The sequence below is a fragment of the Chiroxiphia lanceolata genome, chromosome 18, assembly GCF_009829145.1.
Source record: "Chiroxiphia lanceolata isolate bChiLan1 chromosome 18, bChiLan1.pri, whole genome shotgun sequence".
In the NCBI taxonomy this organism is placed as follows: domain Eukaryota; kingdom Metazoa; phylum Chordata; class Aves; order Passeriformes; family Pipridae; genus Chiroxiphia; species Chiroxiphia lanceolata.
In genome coordinates, this window is record NC_045654.1 from 1,641,313 (window position 1) to 1,668,891 (window position 27,579).

Sequence of the window (27,579 nt, forward strand, 5' to 3'; positions counted from 1 at the left end):
CCAGGAGTTGCTCGATTCCCTCTAATCAAGGAACACCAGAGCAGTGAAGGCTCAGCACAACCCTTCAGCACATCTGAACAGCCGACTCCGCCAGCCCTGCACAGGAAGACAACCCCCCCAAAGCTTTCCATCTTCCCCTTCTCCCTGTGAGCACTCTGAGGGCTGTCTGTGGGTGTGACAGGCTGGTGTGTGATGTGCTGTCAGAGCTGTCCCCCCGGGGGCTGTGCAGCACCTCCTCCGCAGTGTCCCCGCGGGCACCCGTGGGCGCCGCCGCCTCCCGCTCCCCATCCAGCGGGACACGGCTCCGCGGGGCAGGGCCCTCCCGTCACAAAACAGGCTGTGATATGGTGTTTTAAGTATTTTCCACGGGGCTTGTATAATTGTTTCACGTAAAATCCCCTCGGTGAGAGGAAGGAGCTGACACGCCGCGTTAGCTGAAGCGGAGGGAAGGCGATGCGGAGCCACGGCACTTGCACCAGGTGCCAGCCGACTGCCGGCACAGGGAAATGGATTTCTGCTGGAATTAATAGCCTTTCAGAAACAGCTCTATCCATAGCAAATGAGTTCAGCAAAAAATCCGTGCCAATCACTGAAAGGCCACCCTGTTCCCCGCTATGCTTGCGCAAATAATAAAAGAAAATAAAACATCATTAGACGTGTAAGAAATCTATTTTGAACAGAGCAGCTCATTTATTTTTCCATATGTTCTCCCAGATTTCATTACTACCTGCTGCAGATCCATTTTCACAGGTTCATAAACAGTTAGGTTTTCATCTCCAGGTTCTTGCCTCGCATTATACCCCAAATAATAAAGAATCACTAGGCCAGACATTGAGCTCGTTGGTGGCTGTGAAGCTCAAACACTCCTATCCCACGCAAATATGCCACGTTCAGATGTACCAGCAGAAATCAGCAAACAATTCTATTTAGGGGGCATGGGAAGTCTGAGGAATCACATTCATTCCAACTGGACTGGTCACTGGGATAAAAGACAGCCAGTGCTTCCAAGGTCCCTGGGGATAAGATGGTGTCACTCAGAGCTCAGGAACCAAAAAAACAGATTTAAAAAACTTAAAGCAAAACCTCCCCTGCAAACTCCCTCACTAGAGACACATCAACACGCAGCCCCCCTGCAGAAACCAAGGAGTAACCCCCCATTAGGCAGCTCTAAAGCCCTTTACAAGCTGTTGTATGGCTGTAGGATGTACGTACAACTCTGCACAGGCTTAACCCCCCCGTGATCAAACCACCTTTGAGCACAACAATAAATCCCCCAAGTCCTTGTAACTACAGAGCAGGAGGACTAAGGAGGGTTGAATTGCTCCCTGTGCTGCATTACTGAACTCCCAGCACTGGGAATGGGAAACCCACGGCAGCAATTCAGGGACAGAACTGAGCAAGGAGGGAACAGGGCAGTTCTCCACGTGCCTTCATTCCCTGTGCCAGCAGGACCTGCCTGGGTGGGTGCTCCCCTTCAGCAGTGGGCAAGGCAAAAGGACACCTTCCACACAGCCAACGTCCAGAGAGGTTGTCTGAGCTTAGGATGCTCTTTCCAGAAGATAGGAAATCCTCTCTAGTGTCTTTTCACAAAATCCCAAGAGCCTTCTCTCTAAAACTGATTTTCTGTGGCCAAAACAAGGAAGCTACAAAATCCATGTCACAGGCCAGATTTATCCACATAAACTATTGTTGCCCAGAGAGGTGAGGCTGCCCCATCCCTGGAAGTGTCCAAGGCCAGGTTGGAAAGGACTTGGAGCAACCTGGGCTAGTGGAAGGTGTCCCTGCCCATGGGATGGAACTGGATGAGCTTTAAGGTCCCTTCCCACCCAAACCGGTCGGGGATTCTGTGACCTCATAAAATATGTGAAGAGGTTTAAAAAATTGTAAACACTGAGCAAAACTGCAGAGAGTGGGTGTGAGATTTCTGTGGAAATCTGATCAGAGAACAGAAGCAACACTCCTGACAGTCCAATCTCCAGGAGTATCTCCTGATGTTTGTCTCCAAATTCAGCCCTGTTTGTTCTGCTTTTCAGCCCCGACTGCTTTACAAGGACAGGGAATTTGTGGTTGTCAGGGGCTGTCTCTGGTCTCTCTGTCCCACTGTTCAGCATCTGAGACAAGTCTTTGGACTAATTTTTTTAAAATTCACTATTACTCTTTTTCCCCCTGAAGTAAAGCAAAAAGAGATTAATTACTGTCATCAATAATGTAACTAAAATCATTAAGTCCCCAAATCATCTTTAATGGATAAAAAATACTGAATAAGGTTTTGTTTCTTACTCCTCCAAGAGTAAGAAAAAGCTGTTTTTATGGAGATATATATATATAAAACTATACACGGAATTCCAGTCACAGAATGGTTTGGGTTGGAAGGGATTTAAAGCCCATCCAGTCTCACTCCCTGCAATGGGCAGGGACACTTTTCACTATCCCAGGTAGTTCTAAGCCCCGTCCAACCTGGCCTTGAAATCCTATGGATCATCATCCACTCCCTGCTGTGAGCTCAATTAGAGCCCAGAATGATGAACTGGATGTCTTGAAAAATCTATTACTAAATGTCAAATAAAAAAAAAGAAAAAAGAAGTCAAAATAATAGAAACACTTTTCTCTCCCTGATTTGAAGACTGGCAATGAAAAGGCAGCTGTGATTTACCACAGAGAGCCTCAGCAGAACTGCACAGAACTGGAGGCAGGGACAGGACAATTTCAGTCTCTGTGGTCTTTTGACTTTCAAATTGCTCTCCCATAAATCCCTGGAATGCAGGCTGCTCCCAGGAATAAGAACAAAGTGCTTTCCCTGTGTGCAGGGGTGACAGGAGGAGGGAAGCTGCCCTGTGTTTGCAGGTAGGGTGTCCCCTAATTATGTGACAACTGCAGAAAAGGCCCAAAGTGGACGGAAATGCAGCATGCAAAGCTGACCTCGACCCACAGAGAAATCACACTGTTCTCTTTTATACATATATATATTATATATAGCACCATAATAACAAAATATCTACATTTTTAAAAGTCAGCATATGCTGGAAGGCAGTTTTCCCCCCTCCCAGAGCTGAGCAGAGGATGGAACAACTCCTCACCATTCCAAAAGAAACCATTCTAAACCCCTGTGCTGTTTGGAAGGCAAGGGAGAGAAGACAGGAGGATTTAAAGATAATGGTTTGCTGCCACAAGCCAATTTGTTCTCCTTTCCCAAGACAAGAACCTTCAGCTGGGTAAACAGTGTTTTGTGGCCCAGAGCTCTCTGCCCTCACTGCTCCCACCCAGGATTATGGATTTGCCAAGTTTCCTGCTCTCCACAGTCAGCCTGCAGTTGATCCCAAGGAATGGGTGGCAAGGCAGGCTTAGGGCATCAACAGTACTCATTATCTTTTTGATCCCTTTGTCATCTGATTTTTTAAAGAGATTTTAAAGATTTATGGGAGGATAATCACACCAGGGAAGGGGCCAAGGTGTTAAACGACAGGTTTATAGAATCTCAGAATGGTTTGGGTTGGAAGGGACCCATTCCACCCCCTGCCATGGGCAGGGACACCTGCCACCAGCCCAGGTTACTCCAAGCCCCGTCCAACGTGGCCTTGAGCACTTTCAAGGATGGGACAGCCACAGAATATCCACATAATCCAGAATATTTGAAAAAACAGATGCTGAAATATATTTCTTCCTAAAGAAGCTGTCAAAACCCCAGTATTTCAGAAAAGTAATTTTATATGGAGAGTTTCCGGACTCAGTCTAAGCAAGAGGCTGTCTAGTGAAAACTATCCAAAATATATAGATAGATCTAAACCATGTACTAATTTTTAATTTGAGTGTTATATCTCCTTCAAGTAATTTTGGTATTTGTCCTTCTTTATGCTGCAGTCTGAGAATTAGCCAGGTCAGAGTCAGAGAAAAGCCAAAGGCACACCCAGCCAGGGAGGCCATTTATCACCAAGGTCTTCATCTTACATTTTTTCATTTTCATATCAAAAAAACTTAAAAATCAATCTTAACTGGGGTGACTGCCCCAGCAATGATTTGCAGGAGATGCAAATGCCGAGTGCTCCTGCAGTATGTGTTTGGAATTCAAAATGCAAACCATCATTCCCTCTCAGAGTGAACATGTAGCAGGTTCTGCCTCACCCAGGGGAGCCTGAACACCTTTTATTACCAGCCCAAATTCCCACTTACACCTTATTTCAGCTTTTATTTGCCAGAACCCCCCACTTCCAGGCAGCTGGTGCACCTGCAGGGGCCTCACCTGTACACCACGGCAGGGATGCGCTTCCAGGACCGGAAGCTTGCCACACTCTCCAGCTCCTTATCCGTGATCCAGGCGGGAACTATGATTTCCTGGGGGTAACTGCCACACAGCCTGGGGGAAAAGGGGTGCACAGGGTGGGACATTAGTGACACAGAGCAGCTGCACCCTTGGCAGTGTAAGAACTGACACTGTGCAGCCCCTTTTGCTGATTTGTTTCACTGCCTGTCAATAAATTCCTCCTTCTCCAGTGTTAAGTGTGTAAGGAATGGCTATTCTTCCTTCTCGGGATTTCTGGAGACCAAGGCAGGAATTCTTCCTGCACCAGCTGCAAGGCATTACCCTGCAGAGGCAGAGCAAGGAAAGGTGTTCCATCACACAGAGTTCCAGCTGGTTTAGCTCTGAGCTGGAGCAGGGAGCAGCCACAACACCCTGTCCCACCAGGAGGATCCAGGAGCACCTTCCTCTGCTCCAGAGCCCACAGAGGACTTTTGTCTGGGCTTTCAGGACCTCAGAAAGTGTTTTCTCTTATTTTCAGCCTTTGCAAACTTACCTCCTTCAAACCTGTTTTTTCTTTAATACATGTCTTTGTAATAAGTTAGAGAACAAGACACAATAAAAAATGGTTTATAAAAGTTCAAACTCCACTCTTTGCTCCCTTAAGATCCCCTTTTCTTCCCTTAGAATTCTCTGAGATGTCCTCCAGCAAGCACACCAAAATCTGGGATTTCTAAGCTGAAAAATTCATATCAGTTAATAAAATATTCAATAATTGAAAGCATATTTTCTATAAAACAACAAAAAATCATAATTCCAATTGGCCTGTATTAAGAACTGTAGAACTTGAAAAAAGTTCCACTAATCTGCCATAAAAAAATCAGTGTTTTGAGCTGCCATTTGGCTGTGAATCTGCCAAGTACTCACTTGTACTTCTCATTGATGTTGGAAATCCTCCAGGCATTGTTCATATCAAACCCCATCCGCTCCACTTCGTTCTTAAACCTGGAAGTTACGTGTTCTCCTGGGGAGCAAGAGCAGAGGGAGAAAATGAATGGGAAAGAAGAAATTAAGATTCCCACTTCACAAAATACCCAAGAGAAAACCAGCACATCAGTCAGTGCAAAGCCAGCTGCATTTCACAGCCTCACTTGGACAACTGCACTGCTGGCTCTCCATGGCCAACTCTCCAGGAATGCCAAAGTCCAACACGGTAATTTCCTGAAATTACCAATTTGGGGAAATTCATGTAAAACAGTAACACTGCAAGCCAGACTCGAGCACAACAGCAGAAGGAATTTAGATACATCAGGAGTTTCAGGGGAAAAAAAATAGGGGTTCTTATTTTGTGAAGTTCAGAAGAATTTTGTATCAATGAGAAGAATGTGAAGCTCTGGTGAGGGGCTGAGACCTGGAATGTGCTCTGGAACGTGGGTAGTCAACATGGAATATCCAACTCCAGCCCCAGGTTTCCTCTATGGCTGGAGGCAAGTCCTGTCACTTATCCTGCACCTCAGTTTTCTGTCCACAAATTGGATATTATTCCTCCATGAGTCATGTGGAGATAGGAAGGTAAAATGCATAAATATCAGTCACAAGATCCTCATAAATTCCTGGATTAATACATTAAAGGAAGTGGAATGAGCCCAATTTATTTCCTAGAGACTTTTTAAAAAAGTATCAAAAAACAATTGCAAAAATATACAGTGGCAGTAAAGAATAACTATTCTGACAGTTATTAAATTCTAGAGAATTAGACAAAATTTCCAGGTTTCCAGAGCCAAGAAATGTGCTAAATTTAATGAGCCTGAGAGCAACACTAAATCAAGTGATTCTGAAAGTCCATCCATTGCCTGTCTCTTTAAATTACTGTGTCATTAAATCCTGAGGCAGAGCAGCACCCAACAGGGGCCAGAAATCTGCTGCAAAATTAATGCTTTAAGTATTACATCTTTCCATTAAATATTTCAGAAAACCCTTAAAGTCTTTCAATCCCCCAGATATCTGTAGATACACATTTAGCTCAAAGATGTAAATGCACATGTCTGGAACGATTTTTTAATGTGGCATCACAGAACAATTAGAGATAAACACAGAGGGCAGACACTGGGAGGGAATTCTGCCCTGTGAGGGTGGGGAGGCCCTGGCACAGGTTGCCCAGAGAAGCTGTGGCTGCCCCTGGATCCCTGGAAGTGTCCAAGGCCAGGCTGGATGGGCTTGGAGCAACCTGGGCTAGTGGAAGGTGTCCTTAGAGACTGTTTTATTTAAAAATCCCACAAACCCTTTGACTGGAGCAGCAGATGCTCCTGCAGCACTGAGGATGGGCTTCACCATCACCTGCTCTGAGGAATGGTCTTTAAAACCTGTGATCCATCCTTGAGGAGGTTTTTTTGGATAGCAAATGAGAATACTGGAAATATCCCCAATCAATGCTGCATAGCCCTGGAGGGTTTTAAGAGAAACACATAAAACTCCATGAAAATGAAATATTCTGTTTGATTTTCCCCTCCTAATTTTTAGCTCCTGGGAAATCCCAGGTTTTCCTCTGAGAAATGAAACCCCAGCCTTAACATCCTGTCCATTCCTCCTGAAATGCTGGCATTTTAAGAGGCACTTTGAGTCAAGATGGATAATATTTAGAAGCATCCCAATCCACTCTCAAAATCACAGGAAAAACAAGCTGGACATTTTATGGACTTATCTCTCCTGGCTATAAGAGCTGATCCTGAGCCACAGCTCAGATCTCTGTTACATACATTGTTAACATAGCTTTTCCCCTGAAGTTGATACTCAGATGGATTTTGAAGCAATTTAGTCTTTTTGTACAAATCTGCCAAATAATGGGCTGCTTGGATGTGAAAGAGAAATTACAAACGTCTTGGGATTAACTTCTCCACCAACATTCACAGTGACTTAACTATAACTCAGCTCTGTGAAGGAGAATATCCACCCCCAGGAAGAGGCAGCTACAGGAAGATAAAGCTATGTTGAAGAAAAGAAAAAACTTGATTGGTAGAAGTTTTTAAATAAAAACATAAATGCTCCTTCTTCTCTCTGGCATTGTCCAAGGCCAGGCAGGGCAGGGCTTGGAGCATCCTGGGCTGGTGGAAGGTGTCCCTGCCCACGGCAGGGGTGGAACGAGATGGGCTTTAAGGTTCCTTCAAATCCAAACCATTCCATGATTCCCTGATTATCCTAACCCAGCCTTAGGCTGAAGCCCACCTGTTTCAGTGAGGAAAGAGGCTACAAGGAGACCCAGCAATGCTTCCACATGTCTGCTATCTCCCATTTCCTGAATTTAGTGAGGAGGGAGAAGCCCTGGGTATGAAATTCTGCCCTGAGGATTTTTTTGCCATTTTCCAGCAGCTGCTGAGGAAGTGTGTGATGTGCAGGAACAGGAGCCAAGGAGCTCCTCCTTCACCTGTGTGCTCCCTGTTCACTGCTCTTCCTCAGGCACTGAAGGCATGACAGTGTGCCCAGCTCCAGAGAAACCTCAGGAACAAGGACAGAATGCCAGGAACATCACTCAGCCTGACAACTGGGACACTTCCCTCAGGCAGTGAATTGTGAGTGACCAGAGACTGCAGAGGCCTAGAAATCAAATTTCTTATATTCAAACAAGTGCTACAACCACCAGCATCCCAATTTTTAGCTTTTATTTACTTGTGGGCTTCGAAAATCCTCCAGCAAGGACGGTACTGCACTAAAATACATCCCAGTGCTGTGGCTGGGAATGAAGATCAGGAACAGCTCAGGGGCTCCCATCTCCTTCACCTCCTGCTCCTCAACATCCATGCTGGAAACCACTGTTCCAGGCAGTCACAAAAAACATGGCACAACCAACACCACATGGTTTAGACTCAAAGTTGCTGCTGTGGTGAATATAAAGAGGAATGAGGAGCAGCTGAGGGCACTTGGTGTGTTGAGCTGGAGCAGAGGAGACTGAGGGGAGACCTCAGTGCAGTTCCAAGTGCCTGGGCAGGGGCAGAGGAGGGGCAGGGACTGAGCTCTGCTCTGGGGGGACCAGGGACAGCAGCCAGGGAATGGCTGGAGCTGTGTCAGGGCAGGCTCAGGTTGGATCTCAGGCAAAGCTTCTTCCCCCACAGGCTGGTTGGGCACTGCCCAGGCTCCCCAGGGCAGTGGGCACAGCCCCAAGGCTGCCAGAGCTCCAGGAGGGTTTGGATGATGCTCTGGGACACAGGGGGTGACTCTTGGGGCTGGGCCTGTGCAGGGCCAGGGGTTGGACTGGATGATCCTTGTGGGTCCCTCCCAACTCAGCACATCCTGTGACTCTGTGGAATCACACCCACCACAATAATTGCAGGAGATATCGAGGAGCTGCTTTGCCCTGGGCTGATCCCTGGACTGTTCCCAGTACCTGGCCGACACAGGTCCCCGTGCTGCTCCTTCTCACTGGCGTAGACCTCCATGCACCAGGCGTGGTAGGCGAAGGAGAACAGGTCCTCGATCTTGGCGGGCGGGCGGATGGCATTGTTGAGCCGCTTCAGCCAGTCCTGGCACTGCTCAAAGGTGGAGAACTGACACCTGTGCCACAAACAAACATCCCCTGGTGAATTTGCAGGGACAGATGGCAGGCTGGGAATGACAGGCTGAGCATGGAAACCTCTGTGAAAGGGGGGAGTGAGAATAAATATCTTAGGGACAACCTAGTTCTGCTTCCATGTACATTCCAATGGACAGTAAAAAGGAAACCTGTGGATATTAGAGAAGAAACACACTTAGGGAGTCAGGATTAACTGTGAGCAGCAAGGTCCTGTGGCTGTGAGTAACCAGGGCTGTGCTCTGCCAGCAATGAGGGGGATGTTTGTGCACGTGTTAACTACAAAACCAAGGACCAGATCACTGAGGTCAGAGACAGGAACGTGTTCCAGAGACTTCTGACTGCTGGACTCAGGTGGAAACTCAGAAAACTACCACATACACTCTAATCTATATCTTGTAACCATAATCACAGTCCTGTAAACAAGAACAGGCTGGGAGAGCTGGGGGGGTTCACCTGGAGAAGAGAAGGCTCCAGGGAGAGCTGAGAGCCCCTTGCAGGGCCTAAAGGGGCTCCAGGAGAGCTGGAGAGGGACTGGGGACAAGGCATGGAGGGACAGGACACAGGGAATGGCTCCCCACTGCCAGAGGGCAGGAATAGATTGGATACTGGGAAGAAATCCTTCCCTGTGAGGGTAGGGAGGCCCTGGCACAGGTTGCCCAGAGAAGCTGTGGCTGCCCCTGGATCCCTGCAAGTGTCCAAGGCCAGGTTGGACGGGGCTTGGAGCAACCTGGGCTGGTGGAAGGTGTCCCTGCCCATGGCAGGGAGTGGGACTGGATGAGCTTTAAGGTCCCTTCCAAAGCCTTCTCCTTCTGGTCTCGGTGGGAAGCACAAACCACGTGTTTCAAACTGAGCTTTGCCCAACATTACAGACTAACAACAACTGGTGAGAATATTGCCTGCACAGGAGAAACTAATCTTCAAAGCAGTGCAGTAAAATTGCATTAGCTTGTCTTTTCAAAGGGGATTCCTGGACCCTTTTACTGTAGAGGGTGGGAATAAACCAGTGTTTTATTTTGCTCTGATAGATTTCCCTCCAATTTCCCAGTTATTAAACATTCCCTGAGTATTCCCAGGCTCAGTCTGAGCCCTGCAGTGCTCCTGGGTAAGGATGGCACCTGCATTCCCTGGGGGCACATTTACTCCCCCCCACCTGCAGAGAGCTCAGGGCCAGGCAGTGGATGGGAAAGACACATCCAACATCTCTGCAGAGCTGTGAGGAACTGCAGCCTGAGGTGGTTTTTTATTTCCCATCACTGAGTATAAAGCAAGCCCAGACTCCTTGCTTGGACTGGATCATTCTCTATTAAATATCCATACTCAGACAAGATACATCTCACCCTAAATTCTCTAAATTCCTTTGAAGTTAGTGGTGCAAATAATTGGTACTGTCTTCACTTGAACTCTAGTACTGAAAATACAAACTTTGCTTATGAAAAAGAACATGAAAATGTTCAAAATCTGCTGTCTCAGCCCCACACTTCACCATCTGCCAACAGTCCCACCAAGTCCACAGTCTTGGAGATGCAATTTTGAAGGGAAATTCATAAGGAAGGGCATAAATACAAATAATTTGTAGTCATTCTACTACTGAAGAAAAAAAAACAAATTAATGTAGAGAGGAAGGGTGACTTTCTTAAATGTCAAGGGCTACAAGGGAAGAGGAAGTTAAATACTGGATTCAAATTAAACTAAATATTACTTCTAAAGTAAAATCAGTCCTGGTGAGAAAAAGAGCATTTCAGGAAGCAGCTGACCTGTTAAAGATTTTGAGTGCTCAGAGATGACTGGGGCTCATTTCATTATACAAAAGGTACTGCCAGCAAACATTTAATCAAAAATAAATGTTCCTTTCTCCTTAATTAAAGTTCATAGATCAAAATCAATTTCTGCAGCAGAAAAGTAAAAAAAAAAAAAAAAATAAAAATAGCTGTAGTTGAGGCTTGGTGGCTCAGAGAGTCCTGGCTCAGGCTCTGGAGGCTGCTGAAGGACAGAGCAGTGACTGCTCCTCTCCATGACCTGTCTGCTCTGCTGGCTGCAGACCTGGATTTCCTTATTCCCTCACTTTCTTTTACCTTATTCCCTCCTTTTTTTCCCAGTAGGTTACTATGCCTTTAGGACAGTGACTGTACCCTCACAGGTGCTGAAAATGCAGGGTGGCTGAAGGCACAGAGCTCCCCAAGCCCACAGTTTAACCCTCCAAACCCCAAATCCCAATTAAACACTTCCCTAAGCATTGTGTGTGTCGATGCTTTTATCCACCTCTCTATCTGTTGATATGTAGATATTGATATATCTATGATTTATTGAAGCAATATACTACAACTGATTGTAATGCCAGGAAAACACAGTGAGACTAAAACTGATTTCAGAGCAAAACCTGGGGCTCAGCCCAAGGTTTGCTGCTGTCCTGCACCACAGCACACACAGCCCATCCTGCTCCCACTCCCGTCACAAAAATGCCCAAATACCATAAAAATCAGACATTTAAAAAAAATCTTTTGAGGGAAATCAAGTCCTGTAAGTAAGGAAAAGCCTTTCCTTCCAACATCCCAGCTGCCCAGAGCACGTGGAAAGCCAAGCCTGCTCGTACCTTATCACCTTGCAGTCCTTGCAGGTCAAATGAAGCTGAAATATATCCCGGCACTCCACGCTTTCGATGAGCTGCAGTGGAACCTGCAATTAAAAACAGTCATTATTTCATTTCAACAGTCATTTCTGTGCATATCTCATGAGGATTTATTGTAGGACCATATGGTAAGAGGGAGGAAAACAAAGAAATTCAAACTACTTCAGCAGCTCTGAAGTTTGGTAACATGTATTTGTGTGTCAGCTCCACAGCCCAAAACCTTAAGGGATCCCATGGAAACAGCTGAGAATCCTTCAGGAAAGGCAGCACATATCCAAGCTCCTCTCTCATGGAAGTATTTTTCTCTCTTATAGGTCCAAATTTAGGAATCTTAATATAATTTTAACTGTTGGTGTCCAAAGGGAGCTGCTAAGCAAGATCTAAGACTGCTGCAGTCTGGATGCTTTTCTATGGAAATATCCTGTACTTCCTCTTCAGGGAAAAACCATTTGGCCTGTTCAGATCAACACTGTGATTGAAGCAGCCCTCTCTGGAGTAATAATGCTGAATCTTTCATATTTGAGTGTAGTTATATGCTTTTATTTTTATGGTACATGTAACCAGAAGAAGCTTGATCAGGAGAACATGAAAGCAGCTGAAATTACCTTTAAAGACAGGAAGAAACCACAAGATGAAAATTAATTAGTTTTCAGTAATAGTTTTGGACTTTTACCTGAGAGGGGCAAATGTACATTATTGTCTTAAACAAATAAAATTAATAAATGTCTAAATTTAAACAATACCTATAATAAACACGAAGTACAAAACTGTTTGAATTGTTTATTGTATTGAACATTGCACAAGGCAACAAACCCTCTGCCATGGGGATGGTTCAGTAACATTCCAATGCTCTGATTTTTGCCATCAGAGGACTGTGAGGAGGCAGTTTAAGCTCTGGCTTGGGGGTACAAGATGTGGCTGTCAGAGCCTGCCCTGCCAGGGCCTTTCCAGACGGTTGGACAAGTCCTTGAAGGTCACCTCCAATCAAGGATCTGGGATAAGGAATCCAGACAGGCACCACAAAGCTTAAAAAGGACTGGGCTCAAGGAAATGGAACTAAAAACAGTAGACAAGGGGAAGAGATATCCCAGAAATACAAACCAGAGGAAAACTTGCTCCGAGCAGGAAGATGCCTGGAGCAAACTCCTGTGCCCAGGAGAGGGAGGAGAACTCTGCTGTCTCTGGGAAGTCTCAGAGCCCAGAGTCCTCTTCTGAGTGCAAACCCCAAATCATTGCCAGAACTCACAGCCCCAGACTACAACAGGCAGGGATTGCTTAAAGCTCAGCTCAGAGCAGAACCCAGAGGCAGCACTGGGCTCTCCAGAGCTGGAGAGGGAGGTTATCCTGCTCCTTTGGTTGTAGCTGGATGTTAAACGACAGACAATCCAGGCACAAGGAGACTGGGCAAGAAGGTGCCTGACCCAACAGCCCAGTAGTTTGGATATCCAAATCTTTTGACTTTTGGTCTGTTTTCAGCATTATCTCTGGTTGAGGCCCGTGACAGTCTACTACAACTGACAGAAGTGGTGACTGGAATCTCTCCTGGCAGACAGGCCCCTCTTTGCCAGCCCTAAGCTAAACCTGACTGCAGGTGACTCTGCCAAGGCAGCTGAAGACTGAAGTGCACCACAGACCACACCAGGTGTCCTTTCCATAGGCTAATCCTTGTATTTGACCTGCTCATTGCTTCCATGCCTTCTCCTGCTTGCTTCTAGTCTGCAAGGCAGGCAAATTGTGACAGTGTTGTCTGATAAATGGACTGGAATGGATCCTCACTGGACAATCTTCCAGTCTTTCTTCCTGACTGGACAGCCTCATGTGCACCTAACAATAATTCTCAGGAAGGATTTCTCCCTGGAAAGGGTGGTCAGGCCTCGGAAGGGGCTGCCCAGGGAGGTGGTGGAGTCCCCACCCCTGGAGGTGTCCAAGGAAGGACTGGAGGTGGCACTCAGTGCCCTGGGCTGGGGGACAGGGTGGGGATGGGGCACAGGGTGGACCTGACAATCTTCAAGGTCTTTTCCAAACTAAATGATTCCATTACTCTCTAATAAGTTATTTAAATCTACCACTGAGTTACATGGCACCAACATGGAAAGTAAGGTACCTCTCTCCAGCTAAGGTCAGACTCCAGACTTGCTTTTTTACTCCAATGCTGCTTTGTCTTTTGATATCTTTTAATATCTTTTTTCCCCCACGCCCTCTTCTATTGCTTTTTTTCCCCCGTGTCCATCTTCATTCAAGTAGTTCTCCACCTTGCTCTCTCCTCCTGGCTCCTCTTCCTCTGTCTGCACTGGAATGACATACTAATTTTTCTCCTCCTGCATTGTTTTAATTTCCTTCTTTCAAAGTCCCTCTTTGTTCCCTCCCTTTCCCTGTGCTCCCCAACCATCCATTCTCCCCTGACAACCCACGCGCAGCCATTTCCTCACAATCTGCACGTTTTTCTTCAGAACAACCTTCCTATTAATCTTTTTAATTTTCTTTCCCAGTCATAAAAACCTGTCCTCGGCTCCTCTTGTGTTTTCAATCTCCTTCCTGGCCATTATTCTTCCCCCAGGAAAGCTCTGTAGAATTATCTGCTGCTGCTCCCTCCCTCCCCTGATAACCTTCCCTGCCCATCTTTCAGGCTGATGCCAGTCAGACACCCAGAACCTGTTCTTGGGAGAGACACCAATTCCATCTGCAGGCACTTCCCTCTGATAACAGCACTGAAACCAAGCAGGGAGAAGCAATCATTTCTGCTTTTATAAGAATAAACATGCATTGTTATCTGAGCCCAATTACATCCCATTACAGGGACTACTGGAGCATCCTGCTCTTGGTGTGTCTCTCTCCTGACTGTCTCTTCTCCAAAATTATCTCATTTTAAATAACAGCAACATTCTACAACTCAAACTTTTTATTTTTGAGGAGGTTTTTTTAATGATTTTGATGACTGGAACTGTCTGTTATCTTACACCAGTACAAGACATACCTAGAGAATCATCCCTGTGTAGTTAGAGAAAGCACAAGTTACGTTTTCACTGCTGAAACAACCAGCCCATGGCTCAATCCATGCCCACAGTTCCCAGTGGGATGCAGTGGACCACTGCCAGGCTGCAGTAGGCACAAGTAACTGTGCTGCAGACCCTTCCCTGTGCACCATTCAGCCCCAGTCCCTCCAGGACATCCCGCGGCACCCAGGCCATGAGCTGCAATTCCTTGTATTTCCTTGTTTTCCCAGCTCAGAGCTGGAATAATGTCAAGGTGATGTTCCAGGCTGGTGACTTTAACAAGCACTTGGGCAAGGCTGGGCGTCCTGAAGTGTGGGATGATGTGACACAGGGAGGCACCGAGGGCTCCGAGGTGGAGGGAGCTCATTCCCACCCGGGTCCACAGAACCTACAAGGAGCATCTGAACCAAATTTTGCTTTTCATTACAACTGATGACACTTGGGTTTTGTCTTGAAGGCATCACTGAGCCCTCTCTGCTCTCATGATCATCGTGCTCTGAGAGTGAACAACTTGAGCAGCAGGATAAGACAAGGGCTGAGCTCCTCTCCAGCAGGGATGGACATAAGGAATATCCCAACCCAATCATTTTTCCAGTAAAGGCCAAGCAAGGGAAAGCTCACACTAAAACTCACCTCATCACCAAGACTGAAAATCTCTCCTATCATGACTTTTTTTTTTGCAGTGTGTCCAAAATCCACCACTGGAAAGAGGCCCCATGCAATCCATGCTTTCCTGAACTGCACTGAAATGTTAATTCTCCCAGCAATGCCATCAGCTTATGGGGAGAAAACACAGAAACACTCCCAGCTGCAAAGCTGGACATTTTCTTAAGGAATCAACAGGGATGGGCCTGGGAACCAAACCTCCCATGTGCCCCAGAGATCCCTGTTGAGTCTGCACTTCAATCCCCTGGATAAATGTAAGTCAACACTTTTGAATGTCATAATCCCCCTGATTTATTCATGGTCTGCAGGATGTTTTGTTTTTGCATTTGAAACACCGTGTTCCCATTAGCTCTGTGATCTAGGAAATGATCCATGGGAGTGATTCCCACACACAGCCATTTCTGCACTGCTGAATGGGAGCAGGAGCAACTTTTTCACGGGGTTTCTTTCCCAGCAGGTGCAGGAGCTGATGGGGAGCTCTGGGAGGAACACTGGGGTGGCACAGGCACCGTTTTTGTGAGTTGTAACCAAAAAAGAGCACAGAGAGGTAAAAACAAAGGCCAGGAATCCATTTGTAACTGGATTCCTGTTCCTTCCTGCCGTGCCTTTAGTAGGTGGTACCATGGGAATATCCCACCTCCTTCCAGAGGAGATTCCAGCCCAGAACTGCTGCACATCCACACACAGGGAATCGATTTGTTTCACAGTTCTATTACACAGATATTTGCTAAGAGTCCTCTTTCTTACACAGAAATACTTGTGTTCACTGAGGTGACAAGTCTTCAGTGTGGCTGCCCTCAGGACAGGAATTCTTATGAAAATCATTCCAAGTAATAAAAAACCCCAATTCCTAACATTAGGAAACATTTATGCATTTTTAAAAATATCTTCTTATGGGTGTTTTCTGAACAGCTCTAGCGATGGAAAACCAGCAGGAAAGAATCAAAGGAACTCAATGAAAAATTACTCAGTGAAGATTTAATTTAGAAAATCAGCATCTGATTTTGATCAATAATAACCAAAGGGATTATTGCCCCCAAATTTAACAATTTAAATAAGTTCTTAATTACTGCAGGAATGTTTTATCCTTAAAGATACTCCAAGCCCTCTCTGCCCTGGATTCCAGTCAAGTTCACAGCACATTATTAGTGATGGTCATATATGGCTACAAAGAGTGATTTATATTCTGCTCTACCTCATACACTAATTGATTATTTCTGGTTAATGATGCTGATGATAATGAGGTATCACACAGAGTGAGAGGGCAGAACACTGGATATGAAAGTCAGGGAAGCAAAACTGATGTGGTAAAACCGACAAACTTTTATGGAATCTTTCCTGAACACAAACAAGGAACATGGTTTGATAAAGCATCAATTCCTGCTACTGCCCAAAAATACTGAATTGAAAATTCTTAAAAATTAATGACCCCAATTATCCTGAGGACAGCTGTGACAGGAAGTGCAGTCCATGCACTAGTGGCTTCCCTAATAAAGCAAATCCATCATTCCCTGGCATTCCTGAGGACAAACTCCCGATTTCCAAGGTCACTCCTGTTTCCCATATCTCAGCTCCTTGTTGTCCAACATTCCATCCTTCCCTTTGGCAATTCCAGTTGCCAATTCCATACAATGAGACTCTGACTCACAAAATCCAGCAGTAAGGAACACACTATAGATTTACATAACAGATTTCAACCCTGGAATTGAGGTTTGTATCCCAGAGCAGCAGAGGAATCCTATAAAACTCCTGCCTCCCCTGGCTGGAGCTCCCCAGGTATCCCACACCCCACGGAGCCCTCACCACCACCCCAGGGGCACCTACAGCTTCAGAGTTAAGTCTCAAGTGCCAGTTCAGGTTTAACTACAGAGAAGAGAAAAGTCAAGTGATGCTCCCCCTAAACATGCACATATTGTACCACCTGCTCTGGATGGTCAGCAGTGGGAAACAACAGCCCTCACATTTCCAGTCACATTTTTGTCCTCGTATCTTTGCCATCATTTTGAGCAACTGCCACGGTCACAAATAATACCCTACTTTGCTGAAAACCCCCAGTTCATGAAGGTTATCCCTGCAATGCTGCACACACAAGTTCATCAGGAGCAGATGTGCTTGTTCAGCCCAAAACATTGACAGTTCATGAACTAAAATGCAGTGACTTGTGATAACCATGACCCAGCCACACTTCAAAGCCTGTAGGTAACACAGCCACATGATTAAACACAATATAAAACACTGAAGATTGAGTTTCAGTTCATAACCAACATATTTACAGAGTTAATAATTCGGTTCTGGCACAAAACCAAACAAAAACTTGAAATTTAAGATTGACATGGCATCAAAAATTAAATCAGGTGCTGATTAAATTCCTCCCTGTGAGGGTGTGGGGCCCTGGCACAGGTTGCCCAGAGAAGCTGTGGCTGCCCCTGGATCCCTGGAAGTGTCCAAGGCCAGGTTGGATGGGGTTTGGAGCAACCTGGGCTGGTGGAAGGTGTCCCTGCCCATGGCAGGGGGTGGCACTGGATGAGCTTTGAGGTCCCTTCCAACCCAAAGCATTCCATGACTCTGTGGTGTCTCACATCACTGGGTCATGTGTGTCTCAGTCATGTATGTGTTGGACACTTGTCAACTCCTACACTTTGCTTCCCTTGCTTCTCCCAGCTTTGGAATAACACACAGTTTGGGGGCTGACACTTAACTCACCCCTGCAGAGTTCAGAGTCTGTGACTGACACTGGCAGTTGGGAATTAGCCAGGGTCAGGAATTGGGTTGGAATAAGGAGACTGGTAAAAAATTCATCATCAGGAGAAAAAAGAAATGCTTTGAGTCTTTGGATTTTATTTTACTGGTTTTATTATAAATTTCCACAAAAATAAATCCGTGCCATGTATAATGTCCTGTCAAACTCTACATAATCCACAACTGGTGTTACAACTGCTCTGTGTCAGCATCACCCCCCTGCACAGGAGCATCCAACACCAGTTAATTTGTGTCTGTGGCCACGAGGAGGTGGATAAGCAACAATTTTAAAGAATGGACACTTGGCAAAAAGCTCTTTAAAGCAGTGCAGCTGAGGGTGAGGTCCAGCTCCAGATCTCTTCTGTCAGTGACTGTACTCACACCACCCAATGTCTGGCACATCACTGCAGCAGCTGGACCCACTTCCACCCTTTTAAGCTGCAAGCAAGGCATAAATCGAGCTTTGATGCTCCAAAAGCCCTTTGGAAGAGGTTTTATTTCTCCCATTCAGAGCTTGGGGAGAAGCCATGGCTGATAGAGCTGTAAAGTGAACATCAACTTGAGTGATGTGACATTTCCTCAGGAAACTCGATTTTCAGAGGTGCTTAGTCACCTTTTGGTGCCTTAATAACTATTTGCTCTCCCTGAGAAATGGGATTTCACTTAGGTGTATCTATGTACACCAAAATCTACGTATCTGTTCTCCCTGACAAATGGGATTTGAACACTATAAAGAGATTTTTTCCTTACCACCACCCTTAAAAGGCAGGATCACCGAGCTCTCATCCTAAACTCTGGTTTGGTGATGGAGATGAGCCCAGAGGGTGAGCAGCACTTACGTTCACAACAGACTCCTTGAACTTGATGTGCAGCCTGTAGTTGGACAGTGCAATGATGGCATCCTCTGCTCTCCCCACGTACTCCGTGCTCTCCCCGTGGAGTTCGATGAACGGCACCTGCACCAGGAGAAACCTTTCAGCAACACCCTCAGATCACACTGGAGCCCTGCTAAGGCCAGCTCAGAGGTTAACTGTAGCTTTTTCTTAAGTGGTCCCTCATTTTCGGTTACTTTTCCTGAGCGGGAAGTGCTCACTCAGGGAAAGCAATGAATTTTTATGACAAATATGCTCATATTTTGGCAAGCAGGCTGGCCAAGCCCTTGAATTATGCTCTCACACTCCTTACTTAATGGAGAATGGCATTTCCATAATGTCATTAAATCCATCCTAAAGTAGGCAAAACATCCAAGATGAATAATCTCCTCTGCTATTTCCCCAGTATTCACCACATAAGCTCAGGTAACCAGCCAAGACTGGATCCCCCAGTGCAACACAGCTCAAGTCAGTTGGGTAAATCCTACCTTCTGCTTCATATTTCTCACTGCAAATATGAAAATGCACGACATGCTGCTGTTTTAGGAAGTTAGAAAACCTGCAGTGACATCACACTGCACATTTAATTACAAATGTAACTTAAACCCAGTTTAACTGAGCTGGGTGAAAAGTGTAAATGCTCAACTTCAAAATAATCTGTTTTTACACCAACTTAGCTTAGATCAAGCAGAAATATTTTATATTACAATGAAAGAGACCACATCTTCAGTTGATATAAGAGTGGCTGCATGGATAGACAGGCTGGGAGAGCTGGGGGGGTTCACCTGGGGAAGAGAAGGCTCCAGGGAGAGCTGAGAGCCCCTTGCAGGGACTAAAGGGGCTCCAGGAGAGCTGGAGAGGGACTGGGGACAAGGCATGGAGGGACAGGACACAGGGAATGGCTTCCCACTGCCAGAGGGCAGGGAGAGATGGGAGATTGGGAAGGAATTGTTGGCTGTGAGGGTGGGGAGGCCCTGGCACAGGTTGCCCAGAGAAGCTGTGGCTGCCCCTGGATCCCTGGAAGTGTCCAAGGCCAGGCTGGACGGGGCTTGGAGTAGCCTGGGCTGGTGGGAGGTGTCCCTGCCCATGGCAGGGGGTGGGACTGGAATATGCTTTAAGGTCCCTTCCTGCCCAAACAATTCCAGGATTCTGTGGCAAATCATTTGAACTAAACAGATTTCCAAAGGAACTTTGGAAAATCAACAAATAAAAAAATATCCATTTTTTGTGCACCATAAGGCTTCTGGCTTCCCAGTAACCACATGCAGTGGCAGTGTTTAATTAGCTTAGTGTTGGGGTTTTTTTAAGAAATACAGAGTTCTAAACTCTGGAATAAAACCTGGCACTTGACATTAGTACAAATAACGATATTTTTCCAACACTCTAAGGAACCTCTTGTCCTGTAATGCTGAGTTCTCTGTTCTACCAACAGTACTGGAGGATTTAAGGAGAAAATGAGCTTCTGCTACTCCTGTGCTAATTGTGAATTCAAATGCTGCAAGAGAGGCCTGAGAATCCACAGGTCAGCTGGAGATCTTGTGATCCTGCCTGGCCAGGAGCAGGAGGGTGATTACCTGAAGGTTCTCATCCTCTCGGATCAGCTGCTTCCTGGGAAAAATCTGATTAGCCTGGATGCATTCAAGGCTGTGCTGAGTCTCTTCATCCTGAGGAACAAAGTGTGTTAGTCACCCTCAGCATGTCACTCACAGGAGCTGCAAACAACCACGGAAAAAGCTCACACGGGATGAAGAGTTCAGGGAATTCAGGGATCAGCAACTTTAGGAAGTTGCTGAACTTTCACAGACAGGCACTCAGACAACTGAACATGATATTGGGAACAGGTTTCCTTCTGCAGCCTGATTAATACAGTCATTAAAAATCCAGAAAGATTTATAGCAGCATTAGGGAAAAAACATTAGCCTAGACTAGCACTGTGCTTAAAACTCAACAACCACCCATGTAAATATTAAGTCCCTGAAGTTTTTCAGATTTTAAACTCTTCTGCTCTGTAAGAGACCCTACAAACCCCTCTTGCTTACCATGACAGGCCCTGGATGGGAGGAGAAATCCTCGTCTTTACTCCCAGTACTTCGAGGCTCTTGTCTTACTAAAATCTAGAAAACCAGAAGAGCATAACGATGAAGTTACAGTCATTTTCTTTCAGCAAATAAATACAAATTAACTTTTAAAGACTGAGAATGTAGCTGTTAGAAAACTGGGAGCAAACAGTAATTATGAGAAGATGAAACCCATACAAGCTCACTCTCCTGAGAGCCAAAATTGTTTCAAATTGTGTCTGGCTCCTTCTGTTCATCCTGAAAAATCACCCTTGGAGGTGCTGCTGGGAGAACACCTGTCTGAAGGCAGCAATTAGACCAGGGTTTACAGGATGTAAATTAAATCACATTCATTTTTCTAGGTCCCCTGGAATGTTCTCCCAAGTCATTGGCAGATGGTGAATCACAAATGTGTGGGTTATAAATCCAAAGGGATCGTTGGGATCACTTCATCTGCTCTGGTGGGAAACACGGGATGTTGGATCCTCCTGGGACAATCTTGGTTCAACTGTGGCCCGTGAACTGGAATTCCTACTCATATCAAAACGCTCATTTTACAGTTATGGCTCATTTTTAATATCCATGGATGCATCAAAACATCCATTTCCCTGCACTGCCCTTTCCCAGAGCCCCAGATCACTGAACACCAGGGACCTGCTCCCTCCTCCACCCAACAATTCCCAATCCTTGATCAGCTGCAAAGTGTCTGGAATTACTGACATGGGCCTTTGTGCAAATCACCCAATTAGGAACTTAATGACTGAACACAAGAGTTACAATCTGATTTGGAGATTGATCTCACACTCAGCTTTTTAAATCCAGTAGGTTCTTCCCTTTTTTTACTAAACCAGGATTCATCCAGGTATTTTATGGGACTTGCAGACTGTGGCACATTAAAGATACAATGATGAACTCGAGTCCAGTCAGTTCTCAGTTCATATGTCACTAATAAATATACTTCAGATTATCAGAGAAAACCATTTCAATGACCTTCAATCCACGAGCTCAGCACAGCAGCACTGCAGGGAGCCCTAAACACATCCTGCACATTGTATGGAATATTGACAGAGGGAAAAGGAGCAGCAGATGCACACAAAGGATGGACACAGATGTGTGTTTGTATATATAAATAAAAGGAGGAAATTATAAGTAGAATAGATCTGAAACTGCCATTAATTCACTAAAAATTAATGCAAGAAGTGGATATAAAATCCTACCTTCAAAAAATTAAGAAAAATAAAAGCTAGGAGAGTTGATAGAAGACTGGATCTATCAACTACGGAAATTGATAAGGAAAAATAATACAAAACAGCCCAGAAACTTCCATGCCTGTAGCAATGGAGAGGAGGAACATTCTTTTAAGTTATCAGAAACTAAGGAAATGTAGAAATGTTGTCTACCAACAGCATAATAAGACAGTAACATTGCTAATATTGGTTTAAGGCAGGGCTATTTAACATTTCAGTCTCAAAAAGGCAGGATTATTTAACATTTTTGTTCAAAAGAAGCAGGGAAGAAGGATGGATCATGTGTGATAACCCATGCTGTGACTGATGAGAACATCCAAGGAGCACAATGACTAAAGCTTAAAAGCCCATAAATTCATCAGGTTTGATCTTTAATGTTTCAGAGACCATAAAATCCCAGCCCTTGTACTGAAAAGCAGAGCTGGTGGTGATTCCAGCATGACTTGGCACTTTAGGGACGTTGTGTTCAGGGATTTCTCTCCCAGACCCACAACTTGTCCTGGGTTGCAGCTCCCAAACAAGCCAGGGTTCAGCAGTGCCCCCAGATCCATCTGGTTCCTGCTTCCAACCCTTGGTTTTCACTGTGGGTTTTTCACATTCCACGACTCCCATTCTCCTCCCTCTCCAAGATTTAAAAATGAGCCTCCTGCTCAATTAAATTTAGGGAGATGGCTGAGCAACAGCCTGATTGTCCAGTCAGCCTCCATCGTCCAGCTCATCCCTCAGGGAAGGCAGAGCCTGGATTAACCCTGCAGCATGTCCTGATATAATGATTCCAGAGAGGATGGCTTTAAAAACTGTAGAATTTACACAAACTTCCTTTTTCAGCCCTAAAATCACGCTGAGCTGGCACACGCAGCTCTCACAACCACAGTCTGCAGTGGTGGAGATGGGGGGTGATGGGAGATGTCTGTGAACTTTTATACTGAGAACTCTTTGGTGAACATCTGGGGTGGGTTCTGCAGGCTGCTGGAGGCACCACTGCCTTCTGTGCCCCACACCTCCCACCAGTGCAGGTCTGCTCTGCCAGGACAGTCCTGAACACCAAACATCCCAGAGCCCCTCTGCTCTGGAGCCAGGCTGGGAGAGCTGGGGGGGTTCACTGGAGAAGGGAAGGATCCAGGGAGAACTGAGAGCCCCTTGCAGGGCCTAAAGGGGCTCCAGGAGAGCTGGAGAGGGACTGGGGACAAGGAATGGAGGGACAGGACACAGGGAATGGCTTCCCACTGCCAGAGGGCAGGGAGAGATGGGAGATTGGGAAGGAATTGTTGGCTGGGAGGGTGGGGAGGCCCTGGCACAGGTTGCCCAGAGAAGCTGTGGCTGCCCCTGGATCCCTGGAAGTGTCCAAGGCCAGGTTGGACGGGGCTTGGAGCAACCTGGGACAGTGGAAGGTGTCCCTGCCCATGGCAGGGGGTGGGATGAGATGAGCTTTAAGGTTCCTTCCCACCCAAAGCATTCCATGATTCTATGATATAAAAAATACCTTTCTATTTAAAAACTTCCTTCAGCTTCACACACAATTATCAAAGAAGCACCAACCTAATTAAAAAGATGAGCTTTATTACACATCTGAGGAAAAGATTTAATCTATTAAGAACTGCGCTGGACAAAATTGTTCTTTTGTGCTTCAGATTGATTAGATATATTTAAAGTTTATTATATAACCACCTACATATTAATAAAATCAGTATTAGCTTAAAAAAAATTAAGTCTTCTAAAATATCTTACAGCTGTGCTCCTAAAATCCAGCATACACTCCCAGCAGAGACTACCCAAGTTACTGCCCAACTTCCAGTGTAACTCCTGCACTGAGCTACAAAACTGCTTTTATCACAACAGCGTGGCTTTTTCCATGAATGTTAGAATCTTCCTTTTTAAGGGGAATTTTGGGAAAGCTGCGTGGAAAAAAATATGCCTGTTTCAGTTTGAATCAGGATTATCAGATCCAAAGGGCGATGCTGCCAAGATAAATGGTACAGGAGGTTCCAGGGCTGGCTCTAAAGCAAACACTGCAGGGTCTGGGTACCGGTGAAACGCTCCAGCGGCGCCGCTGCCACCGCACAAAGGAGTTGGGGAAGCGCTGACAGAAAGGGCAAGAAAGGCTGAACTGTTACAATGAGTTCCCTGATCTGATGGGCACTGAGCACGCTGAAAGAAATAATGCCTGTCCCACCATGTCAACAAGCTGATCCCGCTCCGTGAGCTCATGGTCACCGGGCTGAGCCCCAGGGAAAGGGATGGACCACACACTGCTCAGGGGCGGCCCCAGGAACTCTGAACCACAGGAATCTCCACCCCCGACCATCCCAGAGCCTTCCAGCCCCTTCCCAGGTCAGCAAACTGCTCCAGGTCAGCCATGGGAAGAGAAGAAGGATCAATGTCTGTGGACACCTCGTAAGGAGATCCTGACTTCACAAGTGAGAACAGGAACATTCTTCCCATCACCAACTCCACCAAGCACTCCCAAATTCTCCCCACGGGAATTCCCCACCATCCTGCTCTGAGGACAGAGCCAGACCAGCCCCAGCTGGCTGAAGAAACCCCTTCCCAAGCTGACCCACCCCCTTTTTCGGGGTTAGTTGCAGAATGGAATGAGAATTCTCGTTTTGTTTCACTGCAGTTGGCAAATAATCAGCTCTTCCCTGACAGTTAAACCCATTTCCCAGAATTAAAATGGAAAGGGTGGAATGCAGCTCGGACAACAACTGATCAGGAAAACGTTGTCAGGAAAGCTCCCTCAAATTCAGGTTCCTCCTTATCAATAGGATCATACAGAAATAGCAGACAGCTTATACACAGTGCAGGGAAATTTGTTGTTATTGGTAGAAATAATGTTGGGTTTGGCCAGCACTGAGGCCAAAAAAGGTGATATTATCAATTTACTGGGTTGTCATTCCACCTGCAACTACATGTGTATTAAATTACACCAAAAAAGAGGTTGGTCTTGTTAATTCTGCATCCCCACGTTCTGCTTGAAAGGATAAATGATGAGCAAAGGTTGTAACCTCAGACTCTGCTCAGCTTCTATGGGAACATCTTAATTACCTTTTGTTTCAGATGTGCCTTCTGGCCTAAATTATGTGCATAATTAAGACTAGCAATAACCATCTGTTTGCCAGTGATTCTAAACAAAAACGATTATATAAATAAAGGATCATTTAGATTCATGTATATTTAAATGTAGTTGGACTTATAGTAAGAAAAAAAGAAAAACTGGAGGGGAAAAAAGGAAAAAGGAAGTACCCAGGAGTTTAACTTTGTTCCGCATCCAGATTCTGAATTCCTTTTATTTTAATATCAGAATCAAAGTGAGTTGCCCCCTGAGCTATTTACACTCTGTGGCACAGTTGCCCTCTAAGTTTGAGATTGGAATCCAAAGGTTTTGGCAAGGGAGCATTAGAAAATCTGAGAATTAAACATTCAGGAATGTGACCTACCTTGAGCAAAAGATGCTTCTGTTGCAAAGTGAAAACTCTTCCTCCCCTTTGGCAGGTGGAAGGAAATTTCTGAGATAAGGATAAACACTCTGTTTCCCTCATTTCAACCCCTGGGTTTCTCCTCTTTCCTGGCGCCACAGGCAGAAGTAACTGGATAATATTTACTGGGGAAGCAGCTGACAACTTATTGCACATTGTTCAGGAACAGGACAAAGAATTCTGCTGGAAGACTGTGCACAACTGAGAGTCAGAGTCTTTTTTTTTTAATAATGAAAGGTTGCAAACTCCAACTCAGTAAAATATTGATTTTTGTCTAAGGTCTTGGAAAACACTTCATTTAATTAAGAGAGTAATCAATGATAACCAGAGAATCCACCTTCAACAGGCAGCTGATCTTACCAAAAAAATGCAATTCTTACCAAAGAACGAGAGAATAAACCAGTCCTCTCTTGTCCCAGAAAGTTCCAACTATTCTCTCCTGATACTTCACATTGGCAGCTGCAAATGAAAAGACAATACTTTAAAATATGAACCTTTATTTGAAAAAACCACTTCTGAAACAGCAGCTTAGACAGGAGACTCCTCCGTTGGGTTTGGCTTAATTAAAGAAAAGGGAAAAGTTTAACTGCTGTGTAAGTTGTAACTACAACTTAACATGCCCAAAGAGGGAATTCCATGACTGGATTCCGATGGATACACGTGTGCTGGATGGGGCCTCTGTTCTGGTAAGGAGCAGTTCCAAAATCGTGGCCACAAAGCCATTCAGATTTTTTGGTTTTTTTAACTAGTGGACAAAAATTAAAATTATTCAGAAACACGAGCTACAGGAAGGCACTTTTACAGAAGGTCCAAGTGGGTTTATATTGATCTTCAAAAGTGGTTTTAATTTCACACTAAAATAAGCACTTTTCCCCCCAGGAAAGCAGATGAAGACCCCAAACAGGGGTTGTTGCTTTGGGCCAATGGTGTGAACTCCAAGGGGAACAGCGATGCTCCCGAGACCCCTCTTCCCAAGCCCTATCTTTTGGACTCCCCAAGTGCTGCACAAACAGTCACTGCCTCAAAAGTAAATGTAAATATTGCCACAAATACGTATTTGTCAAAACAAATACATGGAGAAAGGATCTGAAGGGCTTCATTCCTACAGTCCTCCAGCAGGTATTCCCAGATGTCTCCTCCAGCTCTGGAATGACTGCTGGGACACAGTTTCACACTAAAACACCCAAACCCTGCAACTCAAGTCCCAGACTGAACCCAACCGTTCCTAAAGCACAAAAGCAGCCAAACTGATGGGACACCACTCCCTTGTATCCAGATTTGCTCTTCCCAGTGACTTGGACTCTCTCCCAACAGCACACTGCATCTGGATGTGCCTGGAAAGTCCAGCTTCTACACCATATAATCCTGCTGCTGGAAATAGTTTGCTTGTGCTTTCATGTGCCACAACTACTGATAATTTTCACCTTCTGGTCCATTAAATAAAATAAAATTTCTATTCTGCATTCGTTGCATCCTTTAGTTTACGGCTTGTGACGGGGAAAATAAGAAATAAAAAGAGGAGACAATTTTAGGACTGACGCAGTAGAAAGAAACAGTTTGAGAAGTTATGCATTAAAAATTGTGCATTTAAAATAGTTGTGCCTCTGGCCCAGCATTGCTGGCCAGGTGAGGGAGGGGATTGTCCTGCTCTGCTCTTCACTGGTGCAGCCTCATCTCGAATCCTGGGGGCAGTTTGGGGCACCACAACGTAAGAAAGATCTAAAGCTTAGATCTCAGGTGCACCAAAAGAAATTCTACCATTGCACACAGTGTTCCCACTCTGGGGAATCTCACGGGTCTGCACTCAGCCAGCATTTACACAAACAGTGACCTGAGGATGCTGTGCTTTAACAGAAAGGGCCTGTGTCGATGCCAACTGTCCAAAACCTCAGCTAAACTTCAATTCACCATTTTATAAAACAGTGTCTAAAAGCAACATTTGGTTACCTGCAACAGAGCTCAACTCTGTTTGTATTTTTTTTAAAAATCCCTCCCAACCAACAAGCCAAACACCAATTCCAGTAACTTTTCTGGGTCAATAATCAACCCCAGCCCCAAAGGGGAATGGACACAGTTTTACTTTCAGGTACCAACTTGATCGTGCG

General features: G+C 45.4%; 1 protein-coding gene across 10 annotated transcripts in view; it reads right to left on the reverse strand.

Annotated features, from left to right (window-relative positions):
* MTMR3 (myotubularin related protein 3) overlaps positions 1-27,579 on the reverse strand; it is a 79,352-nt gene that overhangs the window by 20,879 nt on the left and 30,894 nt on the right. For all 10 annotated transcript variants that reach the window (XM_032706271.1, XM_032706262.1, XM_032706267.1 and 7 more), the window contains 8 exons: positions 25,855-25,933; positions 20,734-20,808; positions 20,269-20,358; positions 18,662-18,778; positions 11,389-11,471; positions 8,613-8,779; positions 5,162-5,258; positions 4,238-4,351 (listed from right to left, as the gene is read on the reverse strand). In XM_032706271.1, the coding sequence (XP_032562162.1) occupies positions 4,238-4,351; positions 5,162-5,258; positions 8,613-8,779; positions 11,389-11,471; positions 18,662-18,778; positions 20,269-20,358; positions 20,734-20,808; positions 25,855-25,933 (822 nt within the window). The remainder of the gene's footprint in view (positions 1-4,237; positions 4,352-5,161; positions 5,259-8,612; positions 8,780-11,388; positions 11,472-18,661; positions 18,779-20,268; positions 20,359-20,733; positions 20,809-25,854; positions 25,934-27,579) is intronic.